The sequence below is a fragment of the Taeniopygia guttata genome, chromosome 21 (genome assembly GCF_048771995.1).
Source record: "Taeniopygia guttata chromosome 21, bTaeGut7.mat, whole genome shotgun sequence".
In the NCBI taxonomy this organism is placed as follows: Eukaryota; Metazoa; Chordata; class Aves; order Passeriformes; family Estrildidae; genus Taeniopygia; species Taeniopygia guttata.
In genome coordinates this window covers 4,647,024-4,667,208 of record NC_133046.1, presented here as the reverse complement: position 1 = coordinate 4,667,208, position 20,185 = coordinate 4,647,024, and the positions used below count along the sequence as shown (strand labels likewise).

Sequence of the window (20,185 nt, the reverse complement as noted above, 5' to 3'; positions counted from 1 at the left end):
ACAGCCGCGCCCGCCGGCACTGGGGGGGCTTGGCCGGGAGAGGCGGCGCGGCACGGGCGGAGCGGCCCGGAACGGCCCGGAGCCCGGCTGGAACCGGGATGGGACCGGGCTGGAACCGGGATGGGAACCGGGCTGGGAACCGGGCTGGGAACTGCCCCGGCTGGGAACCGGGCTGGGAACCGGGATGGGAACCGGGCTGGAACCGGGCTGGGAACCGGGATGGGAACCGGGCTGGGAACCGGGCTGGGAACTGCCCCGGCTGGGAACCGGGATGGGAACCGGGATGGGAACCGGGCTGGAACCGGGCTGGGAACCCGGCTGGGAACCGGGCTGGGAACCGGGATGGGAACCGGGCTGGGGACTGCCCTGGCTGGGAACTGCCCCGGCTGGAACCGGGCTGGGAACCGGGCTGGGAACTGCCCCGGCTGGGAACCGGGCTGGGACCGGGCTGGAAACGGGCTGGGAACTGCCCCGGCTGGGAACCGGGCTGGAACCGGGATGGGAACTGCCCCGGCTGGAAACCCAGCGGGGAACCGGGCTGGGAACTGCACCGGCTGCCAACTGTCCCGGCTTCCAGCCCCCCTGGCTCCCCGTCCCCGCTTGCTCGCTGCCCCGCTGGCTCCCGGCCCCTCCCGTTACCGGAGGAGGCTCGGAGCCCTGAAATGCAAAAGCTCCGGAACCCCCGGCACCGGGGATCCCCAGTTTCCAGCAGCTCCAGATCCCCCCGGCTCCCGAGCTCCTGTCTCGGGGCCGCCCCAGCGCTGCCCCGCTCCCTCTGCTCTATCCCGGGTGTCCCCAGCAGCTCCAGCCCGGCGCTGAGGTTCTGTGTCTCACACCCGGGTCACTGCACCCATCCAAACGGCCTGCAGGGGTTTTCCCTAATTCCCGTGGCAGTTTACTGGTTTTCCACCACAGGGACTATGCGGGGAAGAAAGTTCTTTCTATCAAACTGTATCCCACTGTGTGTAAATGGAGGAACAAACTTTCTCACGAGTCTTAGGTGTGCTCGGGAAAGTTTTATATGCAGAGCAATGCTCGAAAGACAACACGAGAAACACGGTTTCGAGCAAGTCAGGCAGAAACACTGTGAGTTAAAAGTGAAATGTGAAATTCTCGACCAGGTTGAGGCAACGAAGCAGCTCAAAAAAGGGAAACAGAGGAGACACGTTCTTAATGTCTTCCTGCAAATGAGCTGTTTGACTGGGGAGGGATCCCATTCCTCGCAGGTTTCAGTGGGGCTGCTGGAATCAGCTTTGAGGCTGCTGTAAGAGCAGAGCTCTGACCCTTCAGCTCTCAGGAAGCTGCAGCTCCGCCGGGAGCACGCCTTGCACGTACTCACTGGAACATCTGCATTGGCAGCTGGCTCTGGTTAAAAAGACAGGCAGCGCCTGCAGGCAGCACCCAGAGCAGCACAAACACACAGAGAGGGGGGAAATGTGCTGGCTGGGCTGGCATAGCCTGCGTACAGTGGCATAAACAATGAGGCATTCATGATTTTGAGTGGGCAAAACCGCTTTCGTTTTAGACTGGAGAGGTTTAACTTCGTTAAAATGAGAAACTTGCAATTTTGAAAATGCATGTTGAGTTGCAGATCTCAGTCTGAGGTCTGAAGGTGAGGGACAGAACATCTTTGCTATGCCTTAAACTGTTGAAGCTAATACAGATTTATCACAGGCTTTGTCTGGGCCTGCAAAGTATGTTTTTGGTTTTGTTTTGTTTTTTTTTTTTTTTTAATTTATTTATTTATTTATTTATTTATTTAGGGTAACAGGCAGCTTTGCAAAAGGAAGTTTTCTGAAATCACCATCTTAGAGAGATCTAGGGTTGTTGCCTGGAATGCTCACGGCTTCAGCATGAGGACTGTTCTGTTTGCCTGTTAATTATGAGGGAATTCAGGCACTGGGGAGAAGGAATGGAAGGAGCAGTGCTTTGAACACACTCAAGAATATTCTCAGTGAACAAATAACAGTGATGGGAATTCTTTGGGATGGTGCTGTTCAGGATCATGGAGAATATCTGTTAGCTACAATGTGACCCTTTTAACGTACTTGATTTTTTTTTCTCTTCATGCCTTCTTGTTTTGTGTTTGTTTGTTTTTAACCTGAATCCTGTTATATCTGTGATTTCTGTTAAATTAAAGAGGTGATTTACTGACAGGCCTCACATAGGATCTGTGTCAGTGGTAGCTCATCTGGTGTCCTGCAGGCTCAATAGGGTTTTCCTACATCTAAACCTTACATTCACTGCTGTGTAGAAGTGACCATAAAGCAAATGTTAATTTTAAGATGTGTAACTCTCTAAGACAGGAATATTCTGCTTATTCTTAAGGGCAGAATGAAATAGAAAAAGATGCCTAGATAAGTGATCAGGACTACAGGAAGAAAACCCAGCACAAGGCCACAGAGACTAAGCTAAAACTTAAACACGTGTATATGGCCAGGAAACAAAACCACCGCAGATTTTGTGTTCACCAAGGAAATATGGGAGGTGACAGGTAGGAAGAAGGTATTTTATGAAGAAGCTATATAAGGCTTCCAGTTTTTAGAGCTGTGCATCATTACAATCCATTTCTAGTTTGCTTTTTATACATAAATATCCCATAAGTATCAGTCAACCAGTAGCTGAATCTGGCCAGAGAGCGACTCCTCTCCTCCTATAGCGGGGTTTGCTCACAGCCTGCTTGTCCCTCTGCTCATCCCCTGCGGGGTGCCCCAGGGCCCGGGTGCCCCGTATGCTGCCCGGGGATCAGATCCTCGGTGCTCCCTCGCTTTCCACGGGGGCTCAGCGGGTCCTGCCCGGGTAAAGCCGCTGCAGCCCCGGGATCAGACCCTCGGTGTTCCCTCGGTTTCCACGCGGTCTCAGCGGGTCCTGCCCCGTCTCGCTGCCCGGGCACAGCCACTGCAGCTCCGGGATCAGACCCACGAGCTCATCTCGGCGGTCCCTCGGTTTCCACGGGGGCTCAGCGGATCCTGCCCCATCTCGCTGCCCGGTTAAAGCCGCTGCAGCTCCGGGATCAGACCCTCGGCGGTCCCCCGGTTTCCACGGGGTCCCAGCGGGTCCTGCCCCGTTTTGCTGCCCGGTTAAAGCGGCTGCAGCTCCGGGATCAGACCCTCGGTGCTCCCTCGCTTTCCACGGGGTCCCAGCGGGTCCTGCCCGGGCACAGCCACTGCAGCTCGGGGATCAGACCCTCGGCGGTCTCTCGGTTTCCACGGGGTCCCAGCGGGTCCTGCCCGGGCACAGCCACTGCAGCTCGGGGATCAGATCCTCGGGGCTCCCTCGCTTTCCACGGGGTCCCAGCACGTCCTGCCCCGTCCCGCCTCTCGCGGGGCCGCCCGGGAGGAGGAGCCAGCGCCTCTCCGCTTCCTCCGCCCGTGTCTGCGGGCGGGTCCGGTGCGTGGCACAGCTCCGGCAGCCGCGGAGCCGCCCCGCCTTGTCCCGTCCCGCCCCGGCCCGTCCCGTCCCGTCCCGCTCGGTGTCGCTCCCGGAGCGGCTCCCCGGGCAAGTCTCCTCCATGGTGCCGCCGGCGGTGCTGCCGCTCTGGGCGGTGCTGGCGCTGCTCGGGGCGGGCGGTGGCCGTGCCGCACAGCAGGAAGGTAAGGGGGGACTGGGGGCACCGGGGGCACCGGCAGCACCGGCGGTCGGGCGGATGGATGGACGGGCACAGCCGCCCCGGGTGCCTCCGCGTCCCGCTCTCGCTCCCAGGCACTGCCCGACCCCAGCCTAGGGCAGGGTGGGACCCCCGGGGGCACCGAGAGCCTCGGGCAGCTTACGGCTCGAGCTTGGGTCAGACAGCATCGTTTCATCCCGAGGAAGGGCTCTATGTCCCACCTGGGTCAGCCCCTCCCTGCCTTTGAGCTCAGGCGGTTCCAGATTTAGGTAACCGGAGTGTGTTTGATTCCGGACTGGCCACACTGAGCCTCAAGATCAGCGATGCTCCCAAAATAGCATCAGCCTGTCTCCCCCCTGAAAGCAGTTGGAAGAAGCTCTAGAGTAGTGGTAGAACAGCAGAGGATTTGGGCAGCTTCAGAATGTCAGCTGCACTGACAAAGGGGCTCATACACTGTCACTCTGCCAAGAAGTTTGGATAATTATCTCTGTCTTCATTAGAGAAGTGGCAATTAGGAGGAGATTTAATCTTGTTGCATGTAATATTTCCCTTCACAGTGTGATTTGGGTATAACTACCTTTATGTGCATTACTTAATACAGTTAGTGTGTATCTGCGGGGGTGTTGGGAATTCTCTGGCTACAGTGGCATGATTAAAACAAAGAATCTCTGTGCTATCCTGCCTTCCTTGCACATCCCAAATCTTCCATGGTTTTAGTAAGGTTTTAGAGATATAAAGTTGAGGGCTGGGAAAGAGAATGAGGTAAATTGGTTAGGAAGAGGAATTTGGAATTAGCAGTTTTCTGAACCATCACTTTTGGCATTGCTCAAAGAGAAAATGCCTCATCTTTCCTGTGCCTCAGCTTCCCCAGAGTAATGTGAGAGTAATACCTGTCTTCTCTCTTGGATGTTCTTTTATATCTGTGCAAAAGCTCTCAACATAGTTATTTGTAGTTGATAGAATTAAAAAAAAAAATCTTCTGTAAATATAATACAGAGATTATATTATCCACTGTTAAACGGTGCATTTTTCCCCCTATTTGATCCCCATTAAAATGGTATTTTCTTAGAGACTATCTTAACAGGAAGTGACATAGTAAGATTTCCCAAATCATAGCCTAAGGATAAATTCATTCCTTGTCCTAAAATGCAGCTGCAGCTGTGCTTTCCCTGTAGACTTAGGGCAGAAGTAAATAACTTTAATATTTTTTTTGTTACTGAACTCATCTGGTCTCTGATTTTTATTCTTTATAAAACTTCATAAGTTTACTGAGTCATTTCATTGTGATCTTGGTATCCAGGTTCCTGTTCCAGTGCTTTGTTCTTACAGAATCATTTTCATGTGTAGAGCTCTAAAACCTTCACAAAAGAGGTAAATGTCCTCTTCTATCATTCTGCAGATGGAAAACCAGGGATAGCAGGATTAGCTCCTTGTTGCATAGCAGAACCAGCAATACAGCCCAGCTCCCCTGGTTCTGAGCCCAGTGCTTGCTTTGTTAACCACTGTGTGTTTGTATTTTGCAGCCGTGCCATTATTAAATGTTTTTATACAATTCCTAATTGTTAGTGTGGCCCAGGGAGCCTCTGGGCCCAGGAGGCCCAGCTTAGCAGAACAAGTTGCATTTCTGCATTTGGAAATTGACTGTGATAAGGGAAACAGGGATGCATCAATCTGTTCAGGGTTGAAAAGTTTGCGTGTGATACTGAAAGTAAGAGGAGTTGCTGCTCTGTCCTTGAAAGCATCAGTCAGCTGCATCAGCAAAATCTTTGGGAAGAGAGGAAAGGGTTAAAGCAGGAGGAGTGGAGGCAACACAGCTCAGCACAAACTTCCAGTGCTGGGCTGAAGGAATGTCTCTTGGGATGGAAAGCTGTCGCTACTGCAGAAAGTTCTTAGAACAGAAATTGAGCTTAGTGTCTCTCAGTGTCCTGCCCCACAGGGAATCTGTATTTTGGAATTCTGCTGGGGATGAGAGTGGTCTTTGTGCTGGTTTTTCATGCTCCTGTGAGTTCTTAAACTTTTCTGTCTTAGAAATAGGACACCGCTTCCTGTTCTGTGTGAGCCTTTAGCACTCATCCTGTCCAGCAAACTTTTGGCAGTGAAATTATAAACAGTGTGTGGCTTTCTTGGGATGGCAGCATGAAAATGAATTACTGATTTATTTAATGTGAGATGCCCGAGATTTTGGGCTGAAATAATTGCATAGCAGTCAGGATCCTTTCTTTCCTTCTTTCATTCTCTTATCATTATCATATACTTTCTCCCCTCATGTACTAGAATTTGAGGGTTGTCTACATTCCTCTCTGATAAATCCATGCTTGTCTCCCTCTTCCTTGGCAGTATGATCCTCACCTTCCCAGAATCCATGAGCTCAGAGATCTCTCAAAAAGCTTTCTGTGTGCCAGCATATGCCTAGAAACTTTAATTGCTTTAACATATTCCCTGAGGATATATGTATTTTACTCATTTGTTTACTCCTCTGACTGGGCTGGACAAAAGGCACTGGAGTGTGCTGGAGGTGCTAGATTAGGAATGCACTTCATATGTGTAAAAATCTGCCCTTAAAAATGGCACCTATATGGGATTCATATTCTTTTATTTATCACTTTGAATGTATGTCTAATAAATACAATTAGACCTGACCTCCTGATTGTTCTCAATCTCTCTTTTCTTTTTTTATTCTGATGCAGGTAAAGAATTTGAGGAATTTCTTTGGTAATATCTTCTTTCTTCCTGACTTGGAGTCTTACACTTATTTTTCACTTTTGCTGCCTTTGTGAGGTCTGTCCAAAACTCCAGCTTTTAGATCCTTTCTCTCCAAGATTAGACAGAATATCAGTTTGGGTACATGAGGGAGATACATCTGGTACATCCATTGAAAAAATCATTGCTCCAAAAAAAACCTGCTGAGGCCGAGAAAATGTGCTTTAAGTTTTTCCTGGTATTTTCTGATGTTTAAAACGGATGACCAGGATTTGCATTTAAGCACTGTTGCCAGAGCCTATACAAATTCCTACTTCAGCAAAACAGTTAAAGTGGAGTATAACATTTCATCATTGCAATGAGGAAACCAGAACTTCCACGTAAAAATCATATTCCAGGGTACCACACAGAAACTTCTGAAAGAGAACTTCAGGATTAAGTTTTATCATTTTTAAGGGACTGGAAATGAAAAGCAAGTTTGGGAGGAGAATGCAAATTAATAGCACAATTAAATTCACATTGAATATGTAGGAAAAAACTGGAAAATGCCTCAGGAATAGAATAGAAAATTGAAGCAGCCATGGAGAAAGAAAATAACATTTAGTCTAATTTTGGTTTTCCCTACATCCAGTCAATGCTGAGTGACAAAAAAGCAGCTCTGTGGGGAACAGAAAGTCAAAACTGCATTAAATTGATGACTTCCAAATGGGCATTTTGTAGTAGTTCTATTTTTTTATCTTCAAATTTAATTTCTTCTGTACTCCATATGAGAGAATTGCAACTTTCACTAGCAGAGCAAAAAATCCACTAAATACATTTTATTTTCTTTTTTTAGCTCAGAACTCAGGCAGTGAAATTGTATCTTTACATAATCTCTCATTTTATACCCACAAGCGAGTGAGGTGTGGAACAGCAGGTTGTGGAAACCACACAAGTTGAGTGTCTCTTGTGCTTTCCCCTGTGTGCAGAAAACCTGCTGGTCCTGACTGTTGCCACCAAGCAGACTGAAGGATTCCAGCGGTTCAGAAGATCAGCCCAATTCTTCAACTACAAAGTCCAGGTGATGTCTAGCAGCGTCCATGGTGGTTGGTCAAAGGGAATTTCAAACTGGAATGGATCAGACGTGGCCCCACAGTGATGAAATAAAAGCTCAAGAGAGGACAGGCATCTGCTCAAGTGGCTGGAAAGTATTTCTGCAGTGCCCCGAGTGCTGGCTTGGGATGAGATCCATAACTCTGCTCAAGGGAGCCTCGTGGCACTTTTGCATTGCCCTGCCAAGACACACAGTACAGAGCGTGCTCCCGTCCCTGTGGCTGGCAGTGCTGTGTCACCGTGTTATGTGTGACACTGATTGTCCAGCCCAGAGACTGGATCAAAGGCTGCCTAGTCCGTTTGTCCTGGGGCTGCTATTTTTGCTGTGGTTTGCACTGGGAGTTATCAGGACCACTAAGTTTGTGGGTTCTGGTTCTTTCCTGTGAGCCTTGCTGGGGAAGTGCCCTGTTGAGGTGACCCTGTGCTGTTGCTGTGTAGGTGCTGGGGCTGGATGAGGAGTGGCAGGGTGGAGATGACCAGCAGCCAGCTGGAGGTGGGCAGAAGGTCCGTCTCCTGAAGTCAGCTCTGAAGCAGTATGTGGATAAGGAGGACTTGATCATCCTTTTTGTAGAAAGGTAATGGTTGCAAAGAATTTGCCATGAACTGAATCTTACAGTGGTTTGGACAGGTTTTCACTGAGGAGAAATGAACTGTGAAATCAATTGCTTTTGAAAAGTGTGCCCAGATCTCTGGGTTTTTTTCCCCTGAATGCTCTGTAGTTTCCTGGGAATCACTCAGAGCTGCATCCGTGGCAGTTGGGAAGGTCTGATCTGAATAGGCTGATGCCAATTCCTGCATGGAATGGATAGTGTTGTACCTGATTCTGCCACAGTGGAATTTGGCTGCCTCTATCTGCAGAGAATGAACAGACAATTCCTATGCAACTAGGCAGGCCTTTCTTACCAGAGTTATTTGTTTTATAAGGTGAAGTAGGCTGCAGCACATCCTGAGTGCCAAGAATTAGTTTCCAGAGAGCTGAAGAGAGAAAAGGATGGGTTGAAATCTGTGTCTTTTCATATGCCCAGCATACAAATAAGATTACACTTTAATTACTTGCATTACCAATAATATAATACTGTTAAACAGAACTAAAAGAAAGGGATTCCCAATGAACTAACTGTTTCTAGCACCTTTTCTCAATTACATGTTTTTCTGATTCCATTCCTTTTGTCCCTTTTTTGTCTGTCTCTCTCTCTAGCTATGATGTGCTCTTTGCTTCAGGCCCCACAGAACTGCTGAAGAAGTTCAAACAAGCCAAAAGCAAGGTGGTTTTCTCAGCAGAGAATTACATCTATCCTGACAGAAAGGTGGAAGCCAAGTATCCTCAGGTGCGAGATGGAAAGCGCTTCCTGGGTTCTGGAGGTGAGACACAGAGCTTGCTTTCAGCTCTCTCCTCCTATTTGACCTGTGGGAGAAGTGGCAAAGCAAACTGAAAGTTGATGAGTCCCTGCAGCAGCACAGGGTGTAGTGAGATTTCATGTGAGAGAAGTGAAAGTACATGTATACAGATAGAGTATTTCTATTTTTTGGTCATCTGGGTTGAAACACCTCCTCATACTTATTCCCACAGGCTTCATAGGTTATGCTCCAAACCTGAAGAAGCTTGTGGAGGAGTGGAAAGGACAGGATGATGACAGTGACCAGCTCTTCTATACAAACATCTTCTTGGATCCAGAAAAAAGAGTAGGTCTATCTCGATTCTGGGTTTCTGAAAATTTTCATTCTAGCCAGTAGCCCCGTTTTCTGTTATTAGCAGTTTTTATATTTAAGCATAATATGTGAATGGGAAGAGAGATGTCTGAAAACAAGTCTTACTGGAGGCACAGACCACCATCAGTATAGTGCTGGTGTTTAAAGCCATTGAGTGTGGAGGAACTAACCAGCCTCCTCTGAGGGGATGTGAAACTGCAGAGTGCAGTGCTGACTTAGCCAACCTAGCACTGAAGTGCATTTTAGGAAAATTCTGTAACATCCTACAGCAGCCTGGAATGGACCCTGGAAGCAGCTTTGTGATTCCAGCACTGTGTAGTGCACTGGGCAGACCATCCAGCCCAGAGGTCAGTCTGGTTCTGGTGTCCCTGCCCAGCTGTGCATTACAGAGGCCAGTCTGTCCCTGGGGATAGACCAAATGCATGGAGAACTCAAACTGAAACAGTTTAAATTAAACCAAGAGGAAACATTTGAAATAGGGAACTGTTATCAGGCTAGGGAGACACTTGCAATTCTTTACCAGAAAGGCTGGTAGAAAATTTAGAACAGCTGGACTTTTTTAGTTCCTCAAATCTGAGTATGGCCTGTGATACTTTAACATGAACAGTTCCTTTAATGTTCTCATCTGCAGTTCTGGCCCTGTGCCACACAAGGGCTGAGTAATTCCCTTGACTTGGCACTCAGACAGTGGATGTTAGCACCCTGCTGTCCTTTCCAGTAATCAGTCTTACAGATGCCTGCAGGGACACAGAATTATGTTAAGTCAGAGCCACATTTTAGTCCTACTCAGTCAGAGTGTGACTTGCAGCAGGGGATAAAACCAAAGATTGCACAAGCTGATCTTGCACCTTTCTGTCCTCTGGCTTGTCACTGGTACCTTGGGTAGTGCTTGGGGTCACACTTGCCCTGTGCATAGAAGGCAAGAAACTTTTCACAGCAGATGGTTTTGCTGTCTGGCATTCCTGTGTATTATATGTATTGTGGGGTTTGTATGACTGTGTGTAAGTCCACTTCATTCATATGATGCGGATTTTTGGACACACCCACGGCAGCTTTAAAAGAGGGGGAGAGGGGGTTTGAATAGCTTTTCCTCATAGAATATATTTAACTTGTTCTTGAAAATGGTGAACTGTCCCAAATTTGAATGAAAGTTATGATTATCTGGGAATGTTTAAGGCTTCAGAGTTTGGAGAGTTTGCAAATGACTATAGGAATAGGATATATCTTCACTGAGCATAGGGTATGTTGTATGTAAAGAATGGATGCCTTTTGTGTTCTAATTAAGGTTATTTATCTAATTCTTTTAAAGGAAAGTATCAACATCAGTCTAGACCATAGAAGCCGGATCTTCCAAAACCTAAATGGAGCATTAGGTGAGAAGAAAGGAGCTCATTTCTCCTTGGAATGCAGCTTGCATGTTGACACCAGAAATAAAGTTATGGTCAGAAATGGCTGTCCCCACAGAAAAAGCTTTAGTAAAAGGCTCTGCCAGAGTTCTGGGATTTATTTGCAATTCCACTGAGACCAGCTATGTTCTTATTGCAATTCCTTCTCCACTTCAGGGAATGCAGGTCAGGTTTTTCATCTTACACCTCCTTGCCACTTTGATCTCCAGGCATGTCAGATTGCATTAGCCTTGGGGATTGAAACTGGAAGGGACTTCCAATGCAAGTAATAACACAGAACCCTGCCTAGGGCTCGCTTTCCACTTCAGAACCATGCTGGAATGCCATGGGAGGTGAGAAGCACCCAGAAATGCCTGTGAGCACTCACTGATTGTACCAGGCTTCTGACCTGACCTGCTGATTGATTTTGCTAGTCCTGGCAAGAAGGATCCACTTATTTTCCTGTCAATGCTGCCTAATGTTTTCAGTCTTGCACCATTCCATCTTTATTCTGGTCAAGTAAAAAGTGATAATGACAGTGTAGTTTTTGGCTCCTGTGCTCATTATATCAATGATAGACTGCAGCTTGTATCTCTGCTAGTCTTTTTTTCCAAAGGATTTTGTATGGTTGTGTTGAGGCAATATCCTCGATGATCTCTGCTGGGAGGATGGACTTTTGTGAGGGGTGACAGAGAGACATCAGGTGCATCGGTGCACTTAGGTGCATCACACTTAGGTGAGAAGGGCCTGAGTCCTCCCATCAATAGCTGTCCCTGTCATCAGCAGCTGCTTCTCACTGCAGTTTGTCAGTGCCAGTTTTGAAGAATCTTTCAGTATGGCTTCTCCCAATTCCAGTCATTGTCCAGCTTCCCAGGCATCCCTGTTACTTCACAGGATCATTCTGAATATTTTTTCTCCTTTAAAGATTTTGTCTGTAGCCCTCAAACTACTTGTGCATGGTTATCCATTGTCTACACTTTCATCTTTCAGCAGTTTTTCTGTATAAATGAGGCATTGTGCTTCTAATTATCAATAAAAGCCTTAACATGATGACAATGTCATTTCCAGATGAGATAGTTCTGAAGTTTGAAAACTCAAGAGTCAGAGCAAGAAACTTGTTATATGACACTCTGCCTGTGGTGATCCATGGAAATGGACCCACCAAGGTAAGTGGACTGTCCTGAGAGAAAGATTTGGTCTGTGTTTGTTGCAAAGTGACCCTTTAGGCTCAATGGATCAGGATACTGCCTCCACATATACTGACTTTCCCTGTGTACATTTACATTTGAGAAACAATAAGCAGTTCAGGCCCATAGCAGCAAGATGGGTCTGGTTCAAAGATTCAGATGTAGTTGGATGGTCAGGCTGTCATTCTTTAGTTCATGGAGAAGGTAAACAAAGTTCAAATGTGACCCCACAGTGGGGGTGCACACAAAGAAACTCCCCTGCCCTGTAATGCATAATCTGGCAAACTTCCTTTTGCAGCTGCAGCTGAACTACCTGGGAAACTACATTCCTCAAATATGGACATTTGAGACTGGCTGCACGGTGTGTGATGAAGGTCTGCGAAGCCTCTCGGGGTTTAAGGTAAGGCTGCTGTGTCTATTCAAAGCTCTCAAAACAAATCTTACAATTGTTATGTGTCTGATGTTAAACGTGACTCACCACTTCTCTCCTCTTGTCCCTGAATGTAGGATGAGGCATTGCCAATGATTCTCATTGGCATTTTCATAGAGCAGCCCACCCCGTTCCTCTCCCAGTTTTTCTTGCGGCTCCGTAACCTTCATTACCCAAAGCAACGAATCCAGCTCTTCATTCACAACCATGTAAGTGAAGTTGGCTTGTGATAGTCTTAGCAAATGTGGGGAAAACATACACTTCATCCTCTACTCCAGGCACTTTTGCAACCTTGGGCTAGATTTCCAGGCTGTGTAATCACAGTACTTATCTGCAATGGCACCCACAACATTGCATACCTACCTGCGGTGACACCCATCCAGCTGTGGAAGTGGGCTTAAGAGCTGTTGCCCGGCTACTCATTTTCAAAAACAGGAGGCTGAGTGGTCTGGATGAGCCCATCTTAAGTGTTTTTCCTTACTTTTGGAATAGGAGGAACATCACTTGATGGAGGTGGACTCTTTTGTAGAAGAGCATGGCAGAGAATATCTCACTGTCCAAGTGATCGGACCAGATGATGAGGTGGAGAATGCTGAGGCACGTAACTTGGGCATGTAAGTGAAGAGGCCATGCATGATAGCTAGCAGAGACAGCCTGTGTCCAAACTAGGACATCTGTTTGTTCTGAGGATCATCCCTATCAAGTGATTGCTCTTCTTTTCTCAGTCACCCTTTCAGTTTTTCTAGCATTAACTCTGATGCCCTTATATACTGGGGAAAAAATCAGGTTCCATACCAGCTCACTATGTCCAGTCTCAGAAACTAAATTCTGACTGGTTCTTTGTTCTGACAGAAGGATAGCCCTGTATCCCTGACCTCATCTAAATACCCAGTCACAGAGCACAAAGGATATGCACCCGTATCTCTGAAGAGGATGAGTGTTGTAGCAAAACTAAGAACTAGTGGGAGAGTATCTTCCTGTCTGTGATCAGGAGGTTTGAACTCAGGTGTTGATCTGGGCCAGCTGTAAATGGGAACCTCTTCAGTTTGAGCTGAAGAAACAGTTTGCTAAATGTGATTTTGGCTGTGTCTCAGTGTCTGTTATTGGATACTGAATCTGCTGTGCTTGTACTCTGCTGGCCCTCTGGGTTGTTACATTAAACCAAACTTCTCTGAGCACCCGGGAAACCTTTAGATTACAAGGTGAAGGAATTCTTGGTGCTATGTCCTTTGTCTTCCTCTGGTTTAGGATGTGACTTTCCTTTTGTCTGGCTGTAGGGATTTGTGCAGGAAGGATCCTGACTGTGACTATTACTTTAGCCTGGATGCTGAGGTAGTTCTGAAGAACACAGAGACTCTGAGGATCCTGATTGAACAGAACAAGTGAGTTCTTTGGTCTGAGCAATGCTTACTGGTCATCTTACATGAGGAATTTAGTGCACATCCCTGAGCTGTTTAGGGAACCAAGGAGAGCTATGCCAGAGGTGGGATGTTAGCTAAACACCTTTTACATGTTTGGATTTTTGGTTTTTTCCCCCCCCCCACTGTACTTGTAATCCCTGGATTTTAGGCAGGGGATGTAAATCATCCTTAGCTTTGTTTTTGTATAGTCACTAGAACAAATCAGATTCTAACAGACCTGGTGCAGGGTGTAATTAGAGAGAAGACTGGGACCATATTTACCCTTTTTTTATGTACCATTTCATTCCACCAGAGTTAACAAAACAGCAACTCTGTAAGTGAGGGAGGGAATAGCTCTTACAGTACTGTGGTTTGTAAATATTTTTCTTTTCTTCCTGTGGTAACATCCTGTCCTGCAATTCCTTTTTCTTTCATACTTCCAGGCTGGTGATTGCTCCCCTGGTGAGCCGTCACGAGAAGCTGTGGTCCAATTTCTGGGGAGCGCTGAGCCCTGATGGGTACTACGCCCGCTCGGAAGATTATGTGGATATTGTTCAAAGGCGGAGAGTGTGAGTATGCAAAGAGAGCTTTTCATGGTAAAATCCCTCAAATGTAAAGCTTGCTGCAGCACGTTATCATCAAACTGATGGCAAAGAACCAGAAAGCACAAATGTCTTTGTGTATAGGGAAGGAAAAGAAGTCTCTGTGCCCACCTGGAAGTTGCTTTATTCTCCCCCAAGCAGAGACAATAACATACTTGCAGCACTTTCTTATGATCAGAGTAAGGGTTGGAGAGTGCTGACTGCTGAAATCTTCTCATCTTACTCATGTCATGTTTTCCCACCTAGGCATTATAGTTAGTGTGATCCTTAAAATCCTGTAAAGTGCTGTTTAATCTCTGTCACATCAATTTTCAGGTGATCTTTGAATGGAAGATTCACAAAATAGAATTGTTGATCCATTCATATTCTTGAGGGACTCTCTTTTTTATAGGCCATTGTATGTGCAGTAAATGCTGGAAATCAGCTTATGCACTTTTGGCTGGTTCAGTTTCTTTAAATCACTGGAAAAAATATGTTGATCTCTCTGGGAAGAGATTCAAGCCACTAATTACGTTCCTAGCAAAACCACCCAGTAGCAATTAATTGCTTTCCTGGTGGAGTAGCATTTGTGTCGCTTAAAAGCTGTGGGCAATATAAGTGATTTTTTCTGGAATGCCAATCTCTATTGGTATGGTTTCTTCCTGCTGTTCTGAGTTGGCTCATTTAGGCAAGCCTGGCTGATGCTGCAGTGCTGCCTGTCACCCTGTCAAGTGCAGCAGTATCTGTCTCAGTGGTATTTAAAATCTCACTTTTCTTCTGCTGTGTTTCAGTGGGCTTTGGAATGTTCCCTACATCAGCAGTGTTTACTTGGTTAAAGGCAAGGCTCTGCGCTCGGAGCTTGAGCAGGGAGATCTGTTCCACAGTGGCAAGCTGGATGCTGACATGGCTTTCTGCCACAACATTCGCAATCAGGTCAGTCCAGGAGAGAGGCTGGAGGGGAGAGCTGCGTGCCAGGGTGAAGGGGACAGGATTAAGCAGTTTCAAGGCATTCAGCTCTGCCAGGGCGGGGATAAGGTGAACTTGTACTAGTCAGTACAGTGCAGACTTTGGAACAGCGTGGGATTTCTGTCTTGCTGTGAAACCATGTATGGCCATGGACCACTGAACATGGATAACATTTTTGTTCTTAGGCGTTTTCAGGACTGCTCTAAATGGGATTGACAGGGTAAGAAGAAAGACCCTAATCTCACAGCTGCTGCTCGCTTCTGCTTCCAGCCCTGTCTGACAGGACACAGAATTACTGTCTCTGCCTGTAACCTTTCAGAATTTCTCATATCCAGGGTGGAAATAATACTGAAAGCCCACAGGAGAAAGAATGAGTATATGAACTTGGAGAACTGTCCAGTGCTTGGTTTCACAGTGGCTCTCAGAAGTATGAGGCCTTTATTATTTCTGTCTGTCCTGCAGGGAGTCTTTATGTACCTGACAAACCAGCATCAGTTTGGACACATTCTGTCCCTGGAGAATTACCAGACAAGTCACCTCCACAATGACCTCTGGCAAATATTCAGCAATCCTGAGGTGAGATAACCTGCATACTCAGAAGGCACAGCAATGTGGGGAGACCTGATATCAGCTTCATCACTATGGGAAGCCCAAGCTTTGTAATAATGGTCACTCTCAGGTGGAATGAGGAGCACAGGCACAAAATTTGAAGAGAACATGTTTTTGGGATTCATAGCACATGGGTCTTCAAAGCTTGTGAAATACTGCTTGCACGAATGCCTGGCCTTTTATTACCCCTTTAAGCAGGGGCCCCACAGAAATTACTGGTTTGCTTATGTTCTAATTGCAGGACTGGAGAGAAAAGTACATCCATGAAAACTACACGGCAGCTCTGAAAGGGAAATTGGTAGAAATGGTAAGAAAACATCACTCATCCATCAGAATGGGAAATGAGCTTTAGGACGATGCTTTATCATCATTATTGTAATTCTCAGGAATAAGCAACTGAACACAGGAATCATGACCTTGAAAGTACTTTTAGAGTCAAATCATTCCAGCTCTTTTAAGTGGAAGTGGGGCACATAAATCAGAAGACAAATTTCTATCCTCAATATTTTAGTTTCCTTCCACTTAGTCTACACTCATTTTAGCCTTACTTCTTTTGCCTCAAGCACCTGTCCTTGTTTCTGCTGTTCTCACCTGTCTGCTATCTGCAGCCCTGCCCAGATGTTTACTGGTTCCCCATATTCACTGACACCGCCTGTGATGAGCTGGTGGAAGAAATGGAACATTATGGCCAGTGGTCCACAGGTGACAACACGGTAAGTAAAAGCAGGAGCTCTTTTGAGTTCTGGGCTACACCATTTTCTGTGCATATCTGGTGATAGCAGTGCCTCGTGTGGAAAGGCATTAGATCCTGAATTAAACCAGAAAAGTAGAGACAATACTTTAATTTTGCTCCTGATTAACTCTGATTTTTCCCTGAGCTCTCTTTAGTGTCCTCTGAACTTCCAGTATTCAGCCTCTCTGATGATAATATTGTTTCCTTTAGGGTTTAATTATGGTTTGAAATGAGCTTTCCATCCTGCAAATTCTGATAAACAAACATAATATTTATTTGTACTTACCAGGAAAAGGACTTTTCATTCCTGAACTCCAAGGTTCCCATCCTTACGGGTATTTTTGTTGATTCTATTTCAGGACAGCAGAATACAAGGAGGATATGAGAATGTCCCAACTATTGATATACACATGAACCAAATTGGCTTTGAAAGAGAATGGTATAAGTTTCTTCTGGACTATATTGCACCCATCACAGAGAAGCTGTACCCAGGATACTACACCAAGGTATGTCCACCTTAACAGCAAAACTCATGGTCAGCTCAGCACCTCCTCCAGCTGCAGCTTTGTGACAAGAATCCTCCAGCAACACACACTATTTCCTAGTACAGAGGAATTGACCCTACAGTGTGACCCAATTCTCACTGCCATTCTTCTGCCTGATTGTTGCCTTTCTCCTTTAGCAGTGGGATGCAATTTCGGTGTTACACCCTTCTCTGCAGCTCAGAAGCCACAGACTGGCCCTCTAACAGAGTGTGCTTTGTGCTTCTGTCCCAGACCCAGTTTGAACTGGCCTTCGTGGTTCGCTACAAACCCGACGAGCAGCCGTCCCTGGTGCCCCACCACGACGCGTCCACCTTCACCATCAACATTGCCTTGAACAGAGTTGGCATCGACTACGAGGTGAGTGAGGGCTGCAGGAGTGCAGCTCACCACCTGGAGCAGCTGAAAACCCTTCCCTCATCCACATCAGGCTTCTTTGCACTAAGGATTACTGTGGGAATCCAGAGCTTCCCTCTGGCTGCCCTGGCAGGTCTGGGACCCTGGCAGGGGTCAGGAACCCCCCTGGACAGAGCCCCCAGAGACACTGGCTGTGATCTCTGTCCATGGAAAACAGTTTCCAATTTTACAGGATGAATTACCAGCTCTGAGTGTTTGATATAGGTAATAACTAAGTGTGGCACAGGTACAAAAGTAAAATTTTAGGATTCTAGATTAGGGGTTCAAAGGGGACAAGATGGAGGAAATTGGGTGTGCCTTGTCCTTTTTCTCCTTCTTCATGCCCTCCATGTTTCACTGTGGTGTTGGCATTTTTCTGTTGGTTCAGGCTGGGGACACACTGTTCAATGTAGGTGACAGATATTGGCACGTTATTGTAAATCCAGCACAGGTAGTTTCTGGTATTTAATGTTTGTACCATCCCACTGAGGGCAGAGCCCCACACGCTGCCCTGCAGGACAGAGCTGCGGCAGGGCAGCAGAACATGTTAGAGATAAACAGAATAAACAACCTTGAAAACCAGCACAGATGAATTATTACTTCTTCTTTGGCAATGGGGCAGAAAGACAGAGACTTTCTACAGTCTTGGAATCATCAATACCACCGATTCCAACAGATTTCAATTAATGGCTGGCTCAGGCTAGGAAGGAGATTTTTGAACACATCAGAACACGGGAGGTTCCCCAGGCACCTTGTCACGTTTTCAGAAGTGCTGTCAGAAGGCAGGGACCCTTCCCTGAGGTGCTTTTTCCAGGCTGATGTGTCTCTTGTGTTCCCACAGGGAGGAGGCTGCCGGTTCCTGCGCTACAACTGCTCCATCCGAGCTCCAAGGAAAGGCTGGACCCTTATGCATCCAGGACGCCTGACCCACTACCATGAAGGTCTTCCAACCACCAAAGGAACCCGCTACATTGCAGTGTCCTTCCTTGACCCCTAGACAAGAGTTCTGCTTCCCAGGGAGCACCTTTCCCTGGCCCTGCTCATTGCTGACTTTGAGTAGACAGGGAATGTTGCTGAAAGTTTCTAAGGCGTTGTTCAAAGCTATTTGGATTCGATTTTTATATGATTTTTAATATGATTTTTAATGATATTCTAAGACTCCACTACTGGAGGACTCCACTCTCTGATACTGCAGGTAATATCTAGGAATATTGCTGTAGAAGTCCAAAGGAGATTTTGTGCCTTCATTTTTGATTCTGTTCCTCATCCACTGTTTCTTGCAAGTGCTGTTTACTTGAACTTTCATCAGTGATGCATTGGCTTTAAAAAATGGTTTTTTTGGACTGTAAATCCAGCTTTTTGGAGGCAAGTTACAAGCTGGAAGCCTGTTTTCATCCTGGGACTGGATGTTACACAATAACTCCTGGACATTATTCCAAATATAAACCAATCAGGGAGCTGCCTCCAGGAGTCATAACAGTTAAGTGTCACACCAAATGAAACTGAGTTGGAAGAGCCTGAAGATCATCTGATTCCTTACCTCTTTGCTGTCCTTGCAAGCAAATCACAAAGTTCAAAGCAGCAGCAGTGGCAACATAGGTGCTTCTGGTTAGCTAAAGGAAGGTCCTCTGACAATGCTTTACCTCTGGGACTAGACTGAAGAGATAAAAACCTCCCTACCTTCTGTTTCTCCAGCTAAAAGCAGCAGGCATACCCACACAAATTCATGCCATGTGTCAATGTGTAGATTAAATCTAAGAAAGGGAAGGCTGGGAACAGCTACATCAGTCAGGGGGGCTTCACTGCAGAATTGTCTCTGTTCTATACCATGTTACAATAGTCAAAAGCTCTGATCAATCTCTGGATAACAACCCAGAGGTCCCAGTGGTCTTTGGTGTCCTCATTCCATTTGTCAGAGATTGTTTTAATAATTTTTTTTCATGGCCCATTCACATTAGGTGGAAAGAGCTGTTCTCTGGTTCTTAGAGGAAATAATTATTCAGTGTTTCTATTATTTGAGATTGAAAACCAAAACACTCCATTGCAGAAACTTCTCCAATGGGGTCAAGGCTGATAGAAATGAGTGGCTGGGAAGCGCTGAGAGATTGTGGTGAGCCAGTAGCTGTAAAAATATGTCTAGACTAGACCTGTGGTTAGATAGTGAAGGGACAGAAACCTTTTCTTCCTGTGCCTGTGGGATACCTGCTCTGCTTATCAGACACCATTATGCCGGACTAGTGTGTTTCACAAGCAATAAATTCATAGAGTGATTGTCCTTAGGGGAAAACAAAAAAAAAATATGTGCCTTTTAGTTGTCTGTGCTTGATGGTGAGAGTCGAGCCATTCTTCTGGGATGGGTCACTCTAGTGGGGGCAGAACAGCTTTAGACATGGAAGGGACTGAGAGCTTTCCCCACTGCTTTCCTTGAGCTCTTTAGGTCTATTTTGAGGCCATACACTCACCATGCCCAGGAGAGAAAAATCCAGGCAGGGGCAAGCATTTGAGAAATAAAACTGTATTAAATCCTGTTACATGAAATACAGAACTGCCTCTTACCGAACGAAGGAATTGGTCAGCCAGTCGTCGAGATGTGCAAAATGTGTATTACGTATTTATTCAGCAGCAGGTTTTTTGTTTGGTTGGGGGTTTTGGGGGTTTTTTTTGTTGGTTTTGTTTGTTTGCGTTTTTTATTTCGCTGTTACTTTGTTTGTTGTTTTGTCCTCGGGCCGGTGCGGTGGTGGGCGCTAACGAGCTGTACGGTTTGAGCACGGGGAACTCGTATTAAACCTTTTCCTGTGACACGCTCCGTCCTTCTGTTCCTGAGGGGAGCCCGGGCCGGCTCCCGCC

The 20,185-nt window shown here is 46.5% G+C and overlaps 1 protein-coding gene across 1 annotated transcript; it reads left to right on the top strand.

Annotated features, from left to right (window-relative positions):
* Positions 1–3,280: 3,280 nt before the first annotated feature.
* On the top strand, positions 3,281–20,139 carry PLOD1 (procollagen-lysine,2-oxoglutarate 5-dioxygenase 1). Its single transcript, XM_030289283.4, has 19 exons — positions 3,281–3,593; positions 7,276–7,367; positions 7,838–7,974; positions 8,598–8,761; positions 8,970–9,082; positions 10,419–10,482; positions 11,563–11,660; positions 11,980–12,081; positions 12,189–12,320; positions 12,604–12,725; positions 13,389–13,493; positions 13,955–14,080; positions 14,884–15,025; positions 15,521–15,634; positions 15,909–15,974; positions 16,276–16,380; positions 16,760–16,906; positions 17,177–17,302; positions 18,180–20,139. The coding sequence occupies exons 1-19, from the start codon at positions 3,512–3,514 to the stop codon at positions 18,333–18,335; spliced, it is 2,193 nt and encodes a 730-aa protein (XP_030145143.4). The 5' UTR covers positions 3,281–3,511; the 3' UTR covers positions 18,336–20,139.
* The last annotated feature ends 46 nt before the right edge of the window (positions 20,140–20,185 follow it).